Here is a 20979-nt window from a genome sequence, read left to right on the forward strand (position 1 = left end):
CCCTCCCCCACCCCCATCCCCACCCCCAAGTCTAGAACTGAGTGGAGAACACTCCCTAACTCTCTTTCGGGAGCTGAGCCTTGGGGATGGGTTTCTGCCACCCCTGAGCAAGTTACTTCACTCCTCTGAGCCTCAGTTTCCTCATCTCTAAAAAGGGATGACAACTGGACCCATCTCAGGGAGGCGACGGAGTTGAAGGAATGATAAGCCAAGGTGAATGGTGCTCAGCAATAGGGGTAAAATTCCTGTTAGGGTACCCGGCTCCAGAATCTAATACCAGGTAAAGCAGCATGATCCAAGGAGGGCAGAAGCTGGCATGAGCTGCCTGTGCCCCGAGGCCTGGGAAATGCTTACAAACAACGAGGGAGAGTAGAATGTACAGGCAGAAAAAAAATTGGTCAAGGAAAACTGAACCCTCAACTATGTACTCTATTAGGGCCATTTGGGAAAAGGTGGGCTCTTTACAAAGTCTAGAATGAGGGGGCCAGAAAGCCAGAAAGTACTGGTGAGTGCTAATTAGGAAGGGAAGTGGTAATCAAAATAATCAGAGAAAAGGCCTCTACGAAGGGGCGTGGACAATCTCTGAGGCTTGTCTACAAAGCTGGATAAAAGAACCCTCCAACGCTACTATTCATGACGTCTTTCGTTTTTCTTGAAATTCCACATTTGGAAACTAATTCAGTGTCCTTGAGGAAAAAAAACTGCTCAGTCCTCAGAAAGACCTATCCCAAAGACCCATCTCTAACAGCAAAATGAATAAGATGACCTTCTAGTATATCCATCAGTCTGGGAGTCCAGTTAACAGGACTCGGTTCTCGTGGCCAGATATCTGTCAGCACATGGCTGAACAGTTTCAAGACCCACAAAGCTGAAGGCCAGAAAGACCCCGGACCCCACCAGAGGCCCCACCTGGGCAGCCAGCCAGTCTCATTCATGGCCATCTATCTGCTTTCCTCACACAAGAAAAGCCTCTCCTTGCTCCTTCCTTCCAAAGACTGGAGAAGAAACAGGAAGACACTGGGGGACACGGTCGCGGGAATTCTCCAGCTGCCCCCTAGTCCTCAAGATGAGAATTACAGGGGAGGTAAGTGTGCCCCTAACCTAATGAAGGTACAGCATGGGTGTGATAACTAAAAGCAACACATTATTTAACTTCAGTGCAAGAATGTCTTGCGGGACTTTTTTCTAAAAGACATCTTTAGAAGGCGCCTGGGTGGCTCAGTGGTTAAGTGTCTGCCTTCAGCTCAGGTCATGGTCCCAGGATCCTGGGATGGAGCCCAGCATCAGGCTCCCTGCTCAGCGGGAAGGCTGCCTCTCCCTCTCCCACTCCCCCTGCTTGTGTTCCCTCTCTCACTGTGTCTCTCACTGTCAAATAAATATATAAAATCTTAAAAAAAAAAAAAAGACATCTTTAGGATTTCCTACAAAGAAGAGGTAGATTTGATGTTTTGATACCTACATAATGGATATGGCTGTTTTATTCCCTCCTGAGTTGAATGGAGGGAACAGCCCCTAAAACATGCCGGGGTTCTGTACATCATTACAGAGGGGGATAAACACCAGGATCATCCTCTTTTTATTTTTTTCTTTTTTTTTTTCTTAATATATAATGTATTATTTGTTTCAGGGGTACAGGTCTGTGAATCATCAGTCTTAAAAAATTCACAGTGTTCACCATACCACATACCTCCCCAGTGTCCACCACCCAGCCACTTTATCCTCCCCACCCCCCTCCACTCCAGCAACCTCAGTTTGTTTCTCCTGAGATTAAGAGTCTCTTATGGTTTGTCTCCCTCTCTGGTTTCGTCTTGTTTCATTTTTCCCTCCCTTCCCCTATAATCCTCTGTCTTATTTCTAAAATTCTTCCTGTCACGGAGATCATATGATAATTGTCTTTCTCTGATTCTCTTAGTTGGCTTACCATAAAACCCTCTAGTTCTAGTCACATGGTTGAAAAAAGCAAGATTTCATTGTTTGATGGCTGCATAGTATTCCATTGTATATCTATACCACCTCTTCTTTACCCATTCACCTGTTGATGGACATCTGGGCTCTTCCCATAGTTCGGCTATTGTGCACATTGCTGCTATAAACATCCGGGTGCACATGCCCCTTCGGATCACTACATTTGTATCTTTGGGTAAATATCCAGTAGTGTGATCGCTGAGTCATAGGGTAGCTCTATTTTCAAATTTTTGAGTAGCCTCCCTACTGTTTTCCAGAGTGGCTGCACCAACCTTGCATTCCCACCAACAGTGTAGGAGGGTTCCTTGCCAACATCTGTGGTTTCCTGACTTGTTAATTTTAGCCATTCTGACTGGTGTGAGGTGGCATCTCATTGAGGTTTTGATTTGTACTTCCCTGATGCTGAGTGATGTTGAGCACTTCTTCATGTGTCTGGTGATCAGCCCCTTCTTTTTAGATCATCACGTATATCTTCTACTGTCCTGATCTTTACCTACACTCCCTATTCTGATATAAATGCTTTTTGGAATAAGGCAGGATACAAAGAAATGCATCATTAAGTAATAATAGCAACAATCAGGCTTCTATTTTATTGACCCAAAATTACTTTGTTCTTGCTCATTTACCAATTAGCTATATGATTTTTGGCCAAGTAATTAACCTATGCTCTTTCATTTTCTCATTTGTAAATCAGGGAAATAGTCTGCCTGATCTTCTTCATTGGGTTAGAGAACTGAATGTGGGAATAAATCTAATAGGACTTAGGAAATGGAAAAAAAAACAAAAAACAAAAACCCCACAAAACCCCAAACCTTCCATATATATAAGGCAAGATTCTCTGCAGAATCAGGCCAATAGGCTCCTAGGGTTCCATCATAAGCTAGCAGTGACGACATCATTCTTTCTCTACATATAACCCCCCACAAATTCCAGAACAAACTGCCCTTTGTGAAGCGCACAAAGACAGACATGAGTTTCAAAGCATCTGACATCCCATAAAAGTAAACATCGTCATGACCATCACCTTCTGAGTGCAAACCTTATGAATGCTGACTATGGAACTGCTCTGAGGCCTGACACACGCTAACTCACCTTGTCCTCATAACCTTTAAGGGAAGCCCTGTTTCACAGAGGAGGAAGTTGAGGCACATAACATGCCCACGGCCAGTTGGTGACAAGCAGTAGAGCCAGCAATCAGACTGAGTGCAGGCAACCTGGTTCAGAGCTGGGCTCTGCCACCACGCCAGCCACGGTTGGTTCAGAATCACAGGGAAGAGAAAGGGCCCTCAGAGGGGACCTGGCCTATCCTCTCCTTTCAATCAAGTAAGACACTTCTGTTCACTGGACAGAGGAGGGGGGCAGAGACCCAGAGGATTAGTAAGTTTCTTGACAAAGCAGAGTGGCCGAGAAAAGTCTGGCCCCTGATGTGATGACCCCTCCATGAGGATGTACCTTTGACCTGCACTGTATCCTCATAGTTGCCCTGCACAGTGGCGTCTGTGCTGGGGGTCGAACATTTGTAGTGGCCCTCGTCTGAGGTCTGGACGTTCTTGATGTGGAGCTCCACAGCATCGTTGGCAGTCCTCCTCAGGACGATCTCGCCCCGCTGCAGGCGTTCACGGTACAGCTGGGCTGCAAAGCCCGCCTCCCAGGTGCTGGCAAGCTCCACGAAGCTGCTCCCCGAAGGCGAGAAGCTCCAGTCAAAGTTCTGCTCGCTGGGGCCATCATAGTCACTGACGTTGCAGGGGATGACCAGCTCAGTGCCTACCACCCGCACCAGGCTCCCTGTGGGGACTCTCACCACGCGTCCTCGGCAAAGAGCTGCAATGACAAGAGATAAGAGGTGGGACCTGAGTCACGGAAGGTCACCCTGCTACCAATGTGTCAAACCCGCAGGTGTTCCTGCTCATAGGCTCGTGGCAAAAAAAAAAAAAGGGACATCTGGCCAGCTGGGGAAAAAAGGGTGTGCTGTCTGGGGCTCAGCAGACAGAGGGTAAGCCCCTCCCTAGAAGCATGAGCCAGGAATACGACCCTGAAATGAGTGCCTCTCCCACAACAGTTTCCTAGGATTGACAGGGAAGAAGACAGGTATTAAAAGTAGGCTAACCATGAACCTGAATAGCTTCTTCCCTCCCATTACTATTTAACATACCATTGTCACTCAGTGTGATGTAGAAGTATTTTAGGGTTGGTGTGAAAGAACAGGACACAGCTAATCAAGTATTTACATTTCTGCCCACCCTAGATCAACCCTCATCCCTAGAGACCATTCCCCAGAGCTCCTGAGACCTGATTTACAATGATGGATGCCAATTTTTAAACCCTAGAGCAGCCCGCTGATAAAAAGATTTAACTCTGGTTATCTGACATTGCTTATAAATTAATATTAAAATATGACGACTCCACCAAGTATTAATTTTCTATTTTCTGGCTCATTTCCTTCTTCACCCTGATCTAAATTCAGAATGAGGATAGGGAAGTACAAAGGGAGACAGTGCCTTGTCTGGCTGGTTGCTGGGCATTGTTAGGAATGCAGCAGTGTGCGGGGATGATGAGTTCAGGGGACAAAGCCAGGAGTTTACTGGCACTTCCTGCCCCAAGAGCACATACCTCCCAGGCCTCTGATAGGGCCCTAGGGACCCTCACCTGTGCGTCCTTTAAGGGGTCATCTTTGCCATGAACTTCAGTGAGATTTTGTAGTACATTTATTACCTGTGCATAGCATTTCAATTTGGACCAAATGAGCTTGTCTGGCTCCTGCGTGATGAAGAGGTACAGCACGAAGGCAAACAAGGAAAAAGCATGGGTTCTGAAATCCAGGAGACTCAATTTGGTTTTACTTTCTTAAGTCAAAAATTTCTTTTATTTTGTATTTGAGTAACATAACACAAAATAGAATACCCACATTCCACACATATTCCTTGTACTGGGATAAGGGTACATTCACTAAGTTTCTCTAAATTAATGTCTTCAATATTAACATTAGGCATAAGCTATGTCAAAAGAAGTATCACTCAGGGAGCCTGGGGGACTCAGTCGGTTGAGCATCTGACTCTGGAGTTCAGCTTAGATTATGGTCTCAGGGTTGTGAGATCCAGCTGACATCAGGCTCTGCACTCAGCGTGGAGTCAGCTTGAGTTTTCTCTCTTCCTCTTCCCATGCCCCTCTCCTGCCCCTGTGTGCTCTCTCTCCCTCTCTCTCAAGATAAATAAATTTAAAAAAATTTTTTTAAAGATATTTAAAAATTTTATCTGAAAGATGGGGCGCCTGGGTGGCTCAGTGGGTTAAAGCCTCTGCCTTCGGCTCAGGTCATGATCCCGGGGTCCTGGGATTGAGCCCCACGTCGGGTCTCTGCTCAGAGGGGAGCCTGCTTCCCCCTCTCTCTCTGCCAGCCTCTCTGCCTACTTGTGATCTCTCTCTCTCTCTCTCTCTCTAATAAATAAATATAATCTTTAAAAAAATTTTTTTTTTATCTGAAAGAGACAGAGAGGGAGCACAAGCAGGGGAGGGGCAGAGGGAGAAACAGACTCCACACTGACCAGGAAGCCCAACATGGGGCTCAATCCCAGGACTCTGGGATCGTGACTTGAGCTGAAGGCAGATGTTTAACCGACTGAGCCACCCAGGCACCCCTAAAAATAAATAAATAAATCTTAAAAAAATTTTTCAAGGGGCATCTGGGTGGCTCAGTTGGTTGAGCATCTGACTCTTGGTTCTAGCTCAGGTCATGATCTCAGAGTCCTAAGATGGAGCCCTGCCTTGACTCTATACACAGTACAGAGTCTGCTTGAGATTCTCTCTCTGCCTCTCCCCTTGCCCAAGAACACCCATGCTCTCTCTCTCGGTCTCGAATAAAATCTTTAAAAAAAAAAATCACTCAAAAATTATAGGAATTTTGAAAAATACTGTTTACAAAAACTGAACAAAATCAACACTATGCTAACAATTATAACGGAAGGAAAAGAAAGCATGAAGTCATTAGAACGACTGGGAAGCGCTCATTCCTGATATGAAGAGGTTATATTTTTATAAGGGAATCAGTTATGTTTTATACAGAAATCACACACAAAATCGAGGCATTTGCCCAAAAAGTTTAGTTGCAAGAGCAAGTACCATGTCAGATTTACCCTCAAGGATACCCTCTGAAAGAGACCAAAGTTTAAAATCTGGGAGACTGACCTCTCTCAGCTTTGGCTTCCTCAACTATCCTATGGGGCAAGGAAGATTTACTGAGTTCATGGAATAAAATGCCTGGCTGAGAGTCTGCCATGTCATAAGAGCTCAGTAAGTTGGGAACTTCTATTATGACTTTTCAATTTTGTATTTTTATCATTTGTTATGGGTTGAGTTCTGCTCCCCCCACCCCAAAACAAAACTCATATGGAGAAGTCCTAGCCCCTAGTACCTAAACATGTGACCTGACTGGGGAACGGGGTCCCTGCAGATGTTATCAGTGGTTATTAGACACCATTGGGTCAGGTTATACGAGAAGAGGGTGGGACCCTAATCCAATGACTGGTATCCTTAAAAGGGGGTAAGCCTGCACACAGACAAGTATGCAGGGAGAACACCATGTGAAGATGAAGGCAGGAATGGGGGTGAAGTCTCTACAAGCTAAGGAACATCAAAGATGGCTCACAAAGGACCAGGAGCTGGCAGGGAGGCCTGCAGCGGACTCCCCCTCCCCCTCCGAAGGAAGCCACCCCACCGACAAGTGGACTGCTCATCCTTGGAGCTCTGAGAGGGCACATTTCTGCTGCTGAGGACACCCAGTCAGTGGGTCTTTGTTACAGCAGCCCAAGCAAACGAATATACCATTGTTGCTTGTTTTTCAATGATTTAATTCATTTCTTTTTCAAAGTCTGAGCTGCCATTTAGTGGTTGTGAAATGAATTTAGAGCCGCTGTGACCAGCATGTGTGTGTGTGTTAATACAAAGAAACAGAAGAGGAAATATTAGAGCCCACTGCATTTAGTAAGGAGTAAATACTCTTTCATTAAATCTTAAGGACACAAAGGTGTGTGTGTACCAGAATATGATGAAAACATTTATCATAATTTGGGTTGGCGTAGAAAAGAAAAAGGAAGGTGAACACTCTTTAAAAGCCATCTCTTGGGGCGCCTGGGTGGCTCAGTGGGTTGGGCCGCTGCCTTCGGCTCAGGTCATGGTCTCAGGGTCCTGGGATCAAGTCCCACATCGGGCTCTCTGCTCAGCAAGAAGCCTGCTTCCCTCTCTCTCTCTGCCTGCCTCTCTGTCTACTTGTGGTCTCTCTCTGTCAAATAAATAAATAAAATCTTTAAAAAAAAAAAAAAAAGCCATCTCTTGTTTCCTCCACCCATTATCACCTCCCTTGTAAAGGGAAAGCATCCATAGGAGAGAAAGGGTAATAAGGCCAGCATGTGCTCTGAGCATGGGGCTAATGGGCCAGCCTGGCCAGGAGCAGTTCGAAGAAAAGATGCTGCACCTGGGGTGCCTGGATGGCTCAGTGGGTTAAGCCTCTGCCTTCAGCACAGGTCATGAACTCAGTGTCGTGGAATCGAGCCCCGCCTCGGTCTCTCTGCTCAGCGGGGAGCCTGCTTCCCCCTTTCTCTCTCTGCCTGCCTCTCTGCCTACTTATGATCTCTGTCTGTCAAATAAGTAAATAAAAAATCTTTAAAACAAAACGAAAGATGTTGCACCTGAAAGCACTCTCCTTAAAAATAGAGTGACAACTCAGGCCTGGGGTCACATCTCTTCCTGCAGACAACAGAACCAACCCCAAATATTCTTGCAGAGTAGGGCTGAAACATGCTGCTTCTTTCTTCCTAAGGCAGCTCGGTGCCAACGGGAAAATGCCCATGACCTCGCACCTACTACTTCTGACAAACATGCGGCATATGCGTTCCTCAACCACTCCTCAGCTGGGGCTGACCCTGAATGCCCCAGCCCCAGGGATGGACATGGCTAAAACCAGGTCACTCGGGGTCCTCTGGGCTCATTTTTGCTGAAGCTACTGAGAAATTTTCAATTCCTCCTGAATCAGGGTACTATAAAGATGATTTGCAAAAAAAAAAAAAGAGTCCAAGATGGCTGTGTAGGAAAGTACTGAACTCCCCTCCTGCCAAGGACACATGAAATCGACAGCTACATACGGATCATCTCCCTCTGGAAAAAAGATTTGAAAACTAGATGAATTGTTCCCCACAACAAAAGATAAAAAGGACTGCACTGAGATGGATGGGAGAGGCAGGGACAAGGTCCTGCAACCCCCCCACCCCCAACTGCAGTGACCCACCAGAGGGAAGGATCTCACTGGACAGACACTTTTCCTGGAGGAGTGAGGGGTCACAGTGCCCCATATCAGGCCCTCCAGCCCTTGGGATCCGCATCAGAGAGACGAGCTCCCAAAAACATCTGGCTTAGAAACCCAACAGAGTTGACATCCAAGGAACCCAAGTGCCATAGGAAACTGAGATCCTCCTTTTAAAGGGATCACCTGCAGTCTCACTTTCTGCAGAACCTAGCAAAAAAGCACCAATTTCAAAAGCATCTGGACCGTACGTAAAGGAGATTCATCTGCTGGTCTGGGGGCATTTGCTGGAGGAGCAGGGGACAGTCTGTGCTCTCTCCAGAGCTGGAGGCGCTGGGAGACACCATCTGTAGCTCTCCACCTACACTGCTAGTGCAGACCAGGTGCTTGGGCACAAGCACCCTCCCACTGCCTCACCAGGTCCATCAGAGGTGAACGGTTATGGCACCATCCTGCCGCCTTGCTGAGGCTGTATATCTTGGGAGGCTGCAGGAATTCCTGGCTTCCTGGGAGGAGCAAGCAATCATGGACAATCACAGCATTCTCTCCCTAGCCTTGCTACTCCAGTCCGCGAGTGTAGGTGGCAGTTATGACACCCCCTCACCCCCTGGCTGGGGCTGGTGAGCACTCATGGTCATGGCATTCCCCCATCCCCAACTTGGGCCAAAGCAGGCATGCAGACAGGGCCCCTTCCTGCTGCACTGCTAAACCCCATAGGTATGCACGGTGAGGACATTTTCCCACTGCCTTTCTGGGGTTAGTGAGTGCGCCCCACCCCTACAAGTCCAGTTGCCCCGCTAAAGTCAGCAGACACGCAGAAACCACACAGCCCCTGGCCCTGGTGGCCAAGGGGGCTGGCGTTCCTGAGCTCCAAGGGACTATAAGAATCAGAAAAACAGTTCTTAGCAGGCCAACACCTGCAGGGCACTGTACAGACAGCAGACTGAAACACACATACCATCTTCCGATGAAAAAGGCCTATTTACTTATCCAGAAGCTTCAGCCTGAGGGACAACCCTCTGGTTTCCAATACATCTAGAGGCAATGAAGGTACTCCCTGGGAATTACCTGTGTATCTCCCAAAGAGATACCATCCCCATGTACCCCACTGGCCTCACTACAGCCTGATGAGATTATATGCTCGTTTAGAGTCCCAATTTTTGCAACTGTTGCCCAGAGAACACCCGCAAATCTCCCGGTCTGGAGGCCAGCAGGGTCTACAACTGCAGTCCCACACGGCTCTATATATTTGCTTACTTTAAAAACTGCTGCCTAAGGGTCTGGCTTCTAATCAACCTAAAACTAGGTGATAAATGAGATTCGTCCCCTTGGAACACTGACAGGTCTTGGCACACCCTCAACAACAGGGACATACCAAGAATAAATCAGGCAACTTAGACAATCACAAAGGTTCCAGAGACAACCAAGAGCTGGGGCAAGGTTGAACAAGAAGGATCATTATCTACAAAGCCACTCCTTCAAGACTGATAGAGGTAGCCATTTCACCTAATACACAGAAACAAATAGAAAGTCAAGCAAAATAAGCAGAGAAATACGTTCCAAACACACACACACACACACACACACGCACGCACGCACACACACATCCCCAAAAAACCTTGGAAAGAGACCTTAATGATATGGAGATAGTCATCTACCTGATAAAGTATTCAAAGTAATGGTCATAAAGCTGCTTGCCAAACTTGGGAGAAGAATGTATGAACCCAGTGAGAAGTTCAACAAAGATAAGAGTTAAGAAAGTACCAAGAAAGGTGCCTGGGTAAGTTGGTTAAGTATGGAACTCTTGATCTCAGCTCAGGTCTTGATCTCAGGGTCATGAGTTCAAGCCCAATGTTGGCCCAGTGTGGAATCTACTTTAAAAATAAGAAAAAAGAAAAGAAACCAAGCAGAAGTCACAGAGCTGAAGAATACATTACCTGAACTGAAATATACACTATATGGGCTTAAGAGCAGACTAGATTATGCAGAAGAATTAATCAATGAACTGGAAGACAAAGCACTGGAAATCACCCAGAGTGGCAAAAAGAAAAAAATAAAACTAAAAAAATTTTTTAAATGAAGACAAGAGATCTATAGGACACTATCAAGTGGAATAACATTCACATCTTAGGGGTTCCAGAAGGAGGAGAGGCAGAAAAAGGGGCAGAAAACTTACTTCAAAAAATAATGGCTGAAAACTTCCCTAACCTGGAGACAGAAACAGACATTCAGGTCCAGAAAGTCCAGAGAATTGCAAATAAAATAAACCCAAAGAGAGCCACACCAAGACATATTATAATTAAGATGTCAGAAGTTAAAGAGAGAACCTTAAAAGCAGTAAGAGAAAAGCAACTTATCACATAAAAGGGAAACCTCATAAAGCTATCAGAAGATTTTTCAGCAGAAATTTTGCAGGCCAGAAGAGAGTGGAGGAACATATTCAAAATGTTGAAAAAACTTCCGACCAAGAATATTCTCCCTGACATGGTTATTGTTCAGAACCAAAGGAGAAGTAGAGTTTCCCAGATAAGCAAAAGCTAAAGGAGTTTATCACATAAACAAGCTTCACACGAAATGTTTAAGGGACTTCTTTAAACTGAAAAGATATGTCACTAATTAACAACAAGAAAACATACAAAAGTAAAAAATCTCACTAGAAAAGTAGTGGATTAACCACTTATAAAGCTACCACAAAAGTTGAAAGACAGAAGTAGTAAAATTAAAATTATGATAATTAGTTAATAAATGCATAAAATAAAAAGAGGTAAAACGTGACATCAAAACCAAAATGTGGGCCCTGGGGGTGGTAAAAGTGTAGAGTTTTGGAATGTGTTCATATTTAAGTTGCTGTCAATCCAAATAGACTGTTATATACATAGGACAGGAAATATGTACCTCACAGTAACTACAAAGCAGAAATTTACAGTAAATACACAAAAGAAAATGAGAAAGTTATGTAACACTAAATAAAGAAATCATACCACGAGGGAAGAGAAAAACAGAAGAGAGGAACTACAAAAACAGCCAGAAAACAATGAACGAAATGGGAAGAAGTACATGCCTCTCTACAAATGTAAATGTAAATGGACTAAATTCTCCAATCAAAACACACAGGGTGGTTGAGTGAATTTTAAATAACAAGTCTCATCTATACACTGCCTACAAGAGACCCACTTTAGGGCGCGCACAGACTAAAGGTAATGGGATGGGAAAAGATATTCTATGCAAATGGAAATGAAAAGAAAGCTGGTATAGCTATACTCACATCACACAAAATAAACTTTAAAACAACGACTATAATAAACAAAAAGGGCCACCACATAATGATAAACGGTTCAAGCAAACAAGAAGATGTAACATTTATGTATTTTTATGCAATCAACATAGGAGCACCAAAATATTTAAAGCAAATATTAACAGGGCGCCTGGGTGGCTCAGTGGGTTAAGCCGCTGCCTTCAGCTCAGGTCCTGATCTCAGGGTCCTGGGATCGAGTCCCGCAACGGGCTCTCTGCTCTGTGGGGAGCCTGCTTCCTCCTCTCTCTCTGCCTGCCTCTCTGCCTACTTGTGATCTCTGTCTGTCAAATAAATAAATAAAATCTTAAAAAAAAAAAAAAAAGCAAATATTAACAGATGTAAAGAGGAAAACTGACAGCAATACAATCAGAGGAGAGGACTCTAACACCCCACTTACATCAGTAGATAGATTACCTAGACTGATAATCAGTAAGGAACATCAGCTTTAAACAACACATTATTGGGCCAGTTGGACTTTACAGATATACAGAACATTCCACCCAAAAGCAGTAAAATACACATTCTTCTCTTGTGCAAATGGAATATTCTCCAGGACAGCTCACGTGTTAGGCCATGCAACAAGTATCAATAAATTCAGAAAGACTGAAATAAATCATATCGAGCATCTTTCCCAATCACAATGCTATGAAACTAGAAATTAATTACAAAAAGAAAACTAAAAAAACTCCCACAAATACATGGAGATTAAACAACATGCTACTGAACATCACTAGGTCAACAAAGATATCAAAAGAGAAAAAAAAAATACCTAGAGAAAAACAAACAAAAATGGTATAACAAAATCAACAGGATACAACAAAGTGGTTCTAAGAGGTAAATTCATAGCAATGCAGGCCTACCTCAAGAAATAGGAGAAAAGGGGTGCCTGGGTGGCTCAGTGGGTTAAAGCCTCTGCCTTTGGCTCAGGTCATGATCCCAGAGTCCTGGGATCGAGCCCCGCATCGGGCTCTCTGCTCGGCTGGGAGCCTGATTCCCCCTCTCTCTCTGCCTGCGTCTCTGCCTACTTGTGATCTCTGCCTGTCAAATTTAAAAAAAAAAAAAAAAAAAAAAAATCTTAAAATAAATAAATAAAGGTTCAGTACAAACTCCAGTTGCTCAGTGGCCTAGAAAAGGGGGAAAGAATGTGGACTTCAACGAAGATTAAAAAAAAAAAAAAAAAAAAAGAAATAGGAGAAAAATCAAATAAGCAATCTAACTTTATGCCTAAAGCAACTAGAAAAAGGAGAACAAAAGAAGCCCAAAGTTAGTAGACAGAAGGAAATAATAAAGATCATAAGTGGAAATAAATGGAATAAAGACTAAAAAGAGAAAAAAATCAGTGAAGCTAAGAACTTTGGGAAGATAAACAAAATTCTTTAATAAACAAAGCTGATGGGGCGCCTGGGTGGCTCAGCGGGTTAAAGCCTCTGCTTTCAGCTCAGGTCATGATCTCAGGATCCTGGGATCGAGCCCCGCATCGGGCTCTTTGCTCCGCGGGGAGTCTGCTTCCTCCTCTCTCTGCCTGCCTCTCTGCCTACTTGTGATTTCTATCTGTCAAATAAATAAATAAAATTAAAAAAAAAAAACACTTTAAAAAAAAAAAAACAAAGCTGACAAATCTTCAGCTGGACTCACCAAGAAAAAAAGAGGAATCAAATAAATAGAAATGAAAGAGAAGTTACAACTGATACCATAAGAACAAAGGATAATGAGGCTAGTGTGAGCAAATATATGCCAATGAATTGGACAACCTAGAAGAAATGGATCAAGTCCTAGAAATATTCAATCTTCTAAGATTGAATCAGGAGGAAATAGAAAATCTGAAAGGACTTATTACTAGTAAGGAGATTAAATCAGTAATCAAAAACTTCCTAACAGGGCGCCTGGGTGGCTCAGTGGGTTAAGCCGCTGCCTTCGGCTCAGGTCATGATCTCAGGGTCCTGGGATCGAGTCCCGCATCGGGTTCTCTGCTCAGCAGGGAGCCTGCTTCCCTCTCTCTCTCTCTCTCTGCCTGCCTCTCCGTCTACTTGTGATCTCTCTCTGTCAAATAAATAAATAAAATCTTAAAAAAAAAAAAAAAAAAAGCACTTCCTAACAAATTAAAGTCCATGACCAGATGGCTTCTCTGGTCAAAGAAGCTTTAATACCTATCCTTCACAAACTCTTCCAAAAAACTGAAGAGGAGGGAATCCTTCTAAATTCATTTTATGAGGCCAACATTCCCCCAATACCAAAACCAGACACCACTGCAATAAAAAACAATGAAAACTACAGGCAAATATCCCAATGAACACAGATGCTAAAATCCTCAATAAAACATTAGCCAACTGAATTCAACAATACATTAAATGGATCGCACAGCATTCACACACACACACCATTATATACTACCAACAATACGTTAAATGGATCCCCACCGTCAAATGGAATTTATTCCAGGGAGCAAGGCTAGTTCAACACCCACAAATCAATCAATATGAAACCTAAAAATCATATGATCATCCCAATATATGCAGATAAAGCATCTGATAAAATTCAACATCCATTTATGTAAGCATTAAACCACCAAGCTCCTGGAAGAAAACATAGGTGGTAAGCTTCTTGACATTGGTCTTAGTGATGTTTTTTGGAGGATCTGACTTCAAAGGCATGGGCAACAGAAGCAAAAATACACAAATAGGACTACATCAAAATAAAATTCTCCTGCACAACAAAGATAACCACTAACAACATGGAAAGGCAACATAGTGAACAAAAGATACTTGCAAATCATATATCCAATAAGGAGTTAATATCCAAAACATATAAAAGACTCATACAATAACAAAAAAAGCCCAAACAATCTGATTTAAAAAGGGGTACAAAATCTGCATAGGCATTTTTCTAAAGAAAATCATATAGATAGATAGTCAAGATTCCTGATGATCATGGAAATGCAAATCAAAACCACAATCAGATATCACCTTAAATATGTCAGAATGGGTATTATCAAAAAGAGAAATAAGAGTTGGCAAGGATGTGCAGAAAAGGACCCTTCGTGCACTGTTGGTGGGAATGTAAATTGCTACAGCTACTGTGGGAAACAGTACTGAGGTCTCTCAAAAAAATTAAACAGAGAACTACCATATGATCCAGCAGTTTCACTTCTGGGTATCTACCTGACCTTGAGGGATAGTATCCTGCTAAATGAAAGAAATCAGACAGAAAAAGACAAATACCATATCATTTCACTTATACATGGAATCTAAAAAACAAAGCAATCAAACAAAAGCCAGACTCCAAGACACAGAGAACAGACTGGTGGTTGCCCAGAGGGGAGTTGTGGGAGGTGAAATGGCTGAAGGGGATCAAGAAGCACAAACTTCCAGTTATAAAATAAAAATGTCATGGGGATCTACATGCGGGGAATACAGTCAATAGTATTACATTAACTCTGTGTGTTAACAGATGGTAACTAGACTTACTGAGGTGATCATTTTACAATATACACAAAGGTTGAATCACCACACCGTACACACCCGAAACAAATCTGACACTTTCTGTCAATTACACTTCAATTTAAAAAGAGAGCGATGATTTGCTCTGAAGCTGCACTTGGGCAGCCCTCCTGACTAGGTGAGGATGCCATCTAGAACGAAGAGAGCCAGGCCAGCACCTGGACCAGAGAGGTGGAATGAACGTGACCTCGTGACCCAACAGTGTCACACATGCCACTGGATCGAGCCACACCATTTTATCATTCCACTCACACACACACAGGGGCACACATTTCAGTTTCTTGCAATTTCTCTCCTGCCCACTTACATTCCTTTGGTGAATTTCTGTCACTGGCAACCCAGGGCCTGAAATAACACAGCTATCTGGCCCTGAAGCCGACCTCACCAGAGTTCACAAAGGAAATACGCAATCTCTTTTTTCCGTTTAATTTTAGCCATGAGCAGACAATTCTGCATCTTCCTGAGAGACCTTTCAGAAGGAACTGTCGTGGGGGGAGACCCTTCAGAGACAGTGTGGCCTGCTGCTTAACCTCCTTGGGGCCCATGTTCCTCATCTGTGAAGCGGAGACAGCAGTAACCCCCCACCCCCAGACTGTGTACCCTCACCACAGAACCCTGCGCAGGAACGAGCTGTAGCTAGCTATCTGCTTTGCAGACTGTACCAGAATAACCTGATCACAAGCCCTGCACTCTGCTTTCTTGGCAAGGTTGACAAAGGAATTCCCTAATGTGTAAATCTTGTCGATTCCTGTCCCCTTGTCAGGAAGTCAACCAGGGTTAACAAGCTGCTCACAGCGCCCTGAGGCGGAAGCCTGGAGCCTATGGCCTTTATAAGGTCTCTCTCTCTCTCTCTCTTCTTAGTGATCCGAGCTTTGGAACCTCACCCAGCCCGGAGTCTCAGCCCCGTAATCCTTTCTCCAAATGGCTGCCAAAATCATCTGTTTAACACACAAATCATATGTCAGTTCCCTGGTCAAGGTCTGTAATGGCTCCTCATCACCTCCAGGATACAATCAATCTTCCCAGCAGCCCCCACGCGATCACCCCAGTTTGAGCCAACATCCCGCTCACCTGAATGATTACAGCCTCCCAACCGGCCTCTGGCTCCTGCTCACACCCTCCACTCCCAAAATGGCAGCCAGTGCGCTATTTTAAACACTTAAGCTCCATTATGTCATCACCCTGCTGCATACTCGCCAACAAATGCCCACCTCAGGAAAAAGCCCAAGCCCACAGAGGCCTCACAGGACCCGGCCCTCTGTTTCCAGAACCTCCTGCTCCTCTATCACCTAGCCAGCCATGCTTTCCCCCTATTTCTGGAACAAACCAGATCCACTCCCCTCTAGGGGCCCTTACACATTCCCTGAGTTGGAGCACACTCCCCCTGCAGGCTCCCTCCCCATCTTTATTCCTGGGTCAGCCACCTACACGCATGCATGTGCGCGTGCACGTGCGTTCTTGCACAGCCAAATTTTCTTATCCCGTATCACTAATACATTTAATGGGTATTTGTTTATTTTTACTATTATTGTCCGTCTCTGTGCTCGCTTCGGCAGCACATATACTAAAATATTGTCCATCTCTCCTTACTAGAATGTGAGTTCTACAAGAGCAGTGCTTTTGATTTGCTTTGTTCACAGCTGAATGCCAGTGCCTAGAACGGGGCCTGGTACATAGCATTTGTTCGGTAAATATTTGCTTAATGATGGAATAAAAGACCTACAAGATCATTCAAGTCTGGCCCATAGAGACCCCCTCACCTCCTCCCATTCTCCCACCCTCTAAAGTTTACCCTCCAACAAAACAAATGGCCCTTCACATTCTGGAAATGCCCTGCTTTCTTTCCCACGGCCCCTGCTTCTGTGTCTCCTTCACCTGAGATGCCCCTCATGCCCCAACAAGGAACTGCTCCAGCACCACCTCCTCTATGAAGCCTTCCACATCTCTCCTGGGATCATCTGAGCGCTCCTGCTTCCATGTTCCAACTCAACCTGCAAAAATCCCTCCAAAACTGACTATGTTATCGTGCCACTGGGAAAAGTAAAGCAGGTAGGAACAGATGCTTGAAAGATCAAATTCTAATCTAAAAAGATATAAACCCAAGCAGTGTCTTGCATGCAGAACAGAGATGTCTCCTTATCCATACAAATCAAGATTTAAAATTTTGGTAACATTGGGGCGCCTGGGTGGCTCAGTGGGTTGAGCTGCTGCCTTCGGCTCAGGTCATGATCTCAGGGTCCTGGGATCGAGCCCCGCATCGGGCTCTCTGCTCAGCAGGAAGCCTGCTTCCTCCTCTCTCTCTGCCTGCCTCTCTGCCTGCTTGTGATCTCTCTCTGTCAAATAAATAAATAAAATCTTAAAAAAAAAAAATTTTTTTGGTAACAGAATTTCAACTTGCCATGAGCAGTCTGGTATTCAGCACAGATTTCCCTTAATATTGTTAAATAACAGCTAATAATATTTTTAAGTAAACAGAACTTGTAAAATATTAAAGCATATGGCTCTTTTCAAATCAAAAAGAGTATCTGCATAGCCACCCATTGCCAATTTTTGTCAAAACCTCTTGTAACAGTTGATAACTGAGGGGAACAAGAACGAAATTTTCCTCTGGTTTTCCAGATCATACCAGTATTTCAAATTAGGAGCCCCAGACCCTTAAAAGTAACTGAACTGTATTAATTTAGCTCTCCATAAACATGTCTTTTCTAAGTAATAATTTTAAATTGTGGTTTCATTTGTTTTTAGGGGTCAATATAAGAAACCTTCGTATGAAAAACATTTTTTTAAAGATTTCATTTATTTATTTGACAGAGAGAGCCACAGCGAGAGAGGCAACACAAGCAAGGGGAGTGGGAGAGGGAGAAGGAGGCTTCCTACTGAGCGGGGAGCCTGATGCGGGGCTTGATCCCAGGACCCTGGGATCATGACCTGAGCTGAAGGCAGACACTTAACAACTGAGCCTCCCAGGCGCTCCATGAAAAGCATTTCTTTATCAGCCTTAAAAGTACTACTGGGGGGGCGCCTGGGTGGCTCAGTGGGTTGAGCCGCTGCCTTCGGCTCAGGTCATGATCCCATGGTCCTGGGATCGAGCCCCGCATCGGGCTCTCTGCTCAGCGGGGAGCCTGCTTCCTCCTCTCTCTCTGCTTGTGATCTTCTCTGTCAAATAAATAAAATCTTAAAAAAAAAAAAATAAAAGTACTATTGGGGACACAAGAATCCATATGATAAAATGCCCTCAAAATTTTAGTACCAGGAAAAAAAATACCTATTGAAGCACCACTGTACATCCTTTCCCCAGAAAACAAGAAGTACGTGGGTATCTCCTACATTCATGCCAGTTAGCATAGCCCCAAAGTACCTCTGAAACTCAAGACAAAATAAGGACACTCTAACATCACATCTCTGCAGTGGTATGAAGGCTTCTAGGCCAAATGCATTAGCACTCCCAATTCCTAAGTGGCCCAGCACCACATCCCAATGCCCTGATTAGACTCTAATAGATAAGTCTCAGCATCTTCTACAGTCTCCAACTCCTGTTTTTTTAAAAAACAATTTCACTAAGCCTACCAACAAAACCCCAAAACAAAACAAAACTAAACAAACAAACAAACAAAAAACCTATGTAATCATTAGTGCTAACTTTATCTCCTTTTTCTATCCCAACTTCCAAGTCCTGTTCCCCAACTTAATAAAATTCATGAGTCATTTGCATCTTAGCTTCAAGACTAGTACTAAAGATGATGGTCAACTATGGAAACCATACATAGTCTAAATTTCTAATAATTTCCTTTCTCTATTTCTATATTATACCTTCCTCTGTCTTCCCTGCTACCCCTTGCACTTTTTTTTTTTTTTACCATTATTTTAAGGTTTTTCTTGCATGTGTATGTGTATTTCATTGCAAATTGCCTCAGATATTTTTTTGGAAAGAGGAGAGGTAAGTAGGTATAAATTTCAAGAGATCACTAATTCAGCTTTCCTCTTCCAGGAGACTTTTGCCCTTCTGCTATGATGGAGTGGCTTGCATCAGATCAACTGCAGCCCTGAAAACAACTACAAAAGATGGACAAAATACAAGAAACAGCTAATTGAATGCATTGTGAGTAATTAAGGTATGCAGGCTCAAGGTGCCAAGATCACAGAAAAACACCAAGGTGCGCCCCACTGCTTTTTCTCTTGAAACATTTGCCAATTTTTAAGTGATGGAGGCCAGAGAAGTTAGCGTAGCTCCAGAGCCTTCCAACACCTCATGGGGTCCAGAAGACGAGTAAAGTTAAGGACCCTTTAGAAAGTCATAGTTTGAGAAGCCAGGACTCCAGAGAAAAAGGCAATAGCAGAGAAGCAAGCCTGACATGCTGCACTGCTTTCTCCTGAAGGCAAACTGATATTATGAAAGTTACACTGGGAGGGAACGGACTGGGATTGGGTAAGTGGTCGAGAAGCTAAGAAGAAAGCAAATAGTAAAAGGTTAAAAGGTTAAGCAAAGTTTTAAACCATCTCCCAGTACTGGGGAGACAAAAATTGGAATTCTGACATTACAAAGGAAGGTAGATGATAGTAAACACCCCAGGCTTTTGGTTACAACCCTGGTAGAGCCATGCCCTTGGAATGAGAGCAAAGCTGAAAACACTAGCTCTCATCAACACTGAAGTCGAGGCTCAAAACATCTTAATTCCTCATTGGATCATGGTGAGCGTCTCTTATTCTATTGGACCATCAAAAAAACAAGCAAATCTTTTTAGGAAAAAGAGGACATCATGCAGAGTCTCCACAGTTTTTCAGTATCCAACCAAAACTTACCAACATTGCAGGTGACAGGACCAAATGGCTGAATACAAAAGAGAAAAAAAAAAAAAAAACAGACAATGGATATCGGTGTTATCGGTATGGACTTTAACATAACTATGATTAATTTACTAAAGAAACAGATAACAGGATTTCACACCTTTATTAAAATCTCTTGAAATAATCAAACTGAAACATACATATATTGAGTCTCTGAAATTAAGAGCTCAAATTGGTTTGAGAGCAGATTAGATGTAGTAGAAAAAAAGTCAGTACAAGTTACTCAAAATGAAGTTCAGGGTGCAAAAAAGAAAGGACGAAAAGTACAGAAAATAGCATACAAGACACATAGAAACAGTAAAAAGGTTAAATACACGTGTGAGAGAATCCTCCAGGAGAAAGAAAGAATGTGGTAGAATTAGGCAAAATTAACTTTTGAAGAAATAATGACCAAGATATTAAACTGACTAAAGATATCATGCCACAGATCCCAGAAGTCCTACGTACCCTACACAGGGTACATACAGGTACATACAGAGAAAACCACACCTAGGAACATCATGGAACTCTAAAAGGACAGAGAAGGGAAAAACAACACAACTGACAACTGATTTTTTTAACAGACTCTGCTCATAAGACAACGGAATGACATCTTTAAAGTAATGAAAGAACAGAACTGCCAACCTACAACTCTACACAGAAAAAAAAATTCCTTAAAAGGCAAGCAAAATAAATATGCGTTCAACCAACTCTGAACAAGGGAAAGAGAATTAATTTAAAAAGTACTAAAGAAATACCAAAAAGGAATATTAAAGGGAGCTATTCAAATGGAAGGAAAATGATCCCAGATGGAATCATGGAAATATAAGGAAGCATAAAGAGCAAGAGAAAGGATAATGGTTGGGGGGGTGGTAAAGGATAACTCTGTGGTAAATCTACTGGATACTGACTGCATAGTTCAATATTACTAATGCCTTCTAGAACTTAAAATAGAGGCATAATTAAGATATATGACATCAACGGCACAAAAAAGTGAGAGAAGGAGTGGAATAAATGGAGTTTCAATGTTCTAAGTTCTTGCAAGATCCTGGATGTGATAAAAGGACCACCAGTAGACACATTACTAAGTCAACAATGTATACTCAAAT

The 20979-nt window shown here is 43.3% G+C and overlaps 1 protein-coding gene across 2 annotated transcripts in view; it reads right to left on the reverse strand.

Annotated features, from left to right (window-relative positions):
* Positions 1 to 20979, reverse strand: part of PTGFRN (prostaglandin F2 receptor inhibitor) — an 87263-nt gene that overhangs the window by 44376 nt on the left and 21908 nt on the right. For both annotated transcript variants that reach the window (XR_007126747.1, XM_047726672.1), the window contains exon 2: positions 3418 to 3786. Coding sequence is in view for 1 of the 2 variants with exons in the window: in XM_047726672.1 (XP_047582628.1) it covers positions 3418 to 3786 (369 nt within the window). In the remaining variant the exon portion in view is untranslated. The remainder of the gene's footprint in view (positions 1 to 3417; positions 3787 to 20979) is intronic.

This window comes from Lutra lutra, chromosome 4 (genome assembly GCF_902655055.1).
Source record: "Lutra lutra chromosome 4, mLutLut1.2, whole genome shotgun sequence".
Classification (NCBI taxonomy): Eukaryota; Metazoa; Chordata; class Mammalia; order Carnivora; family Mustelidae; genus Lutra; species Lutra lutra.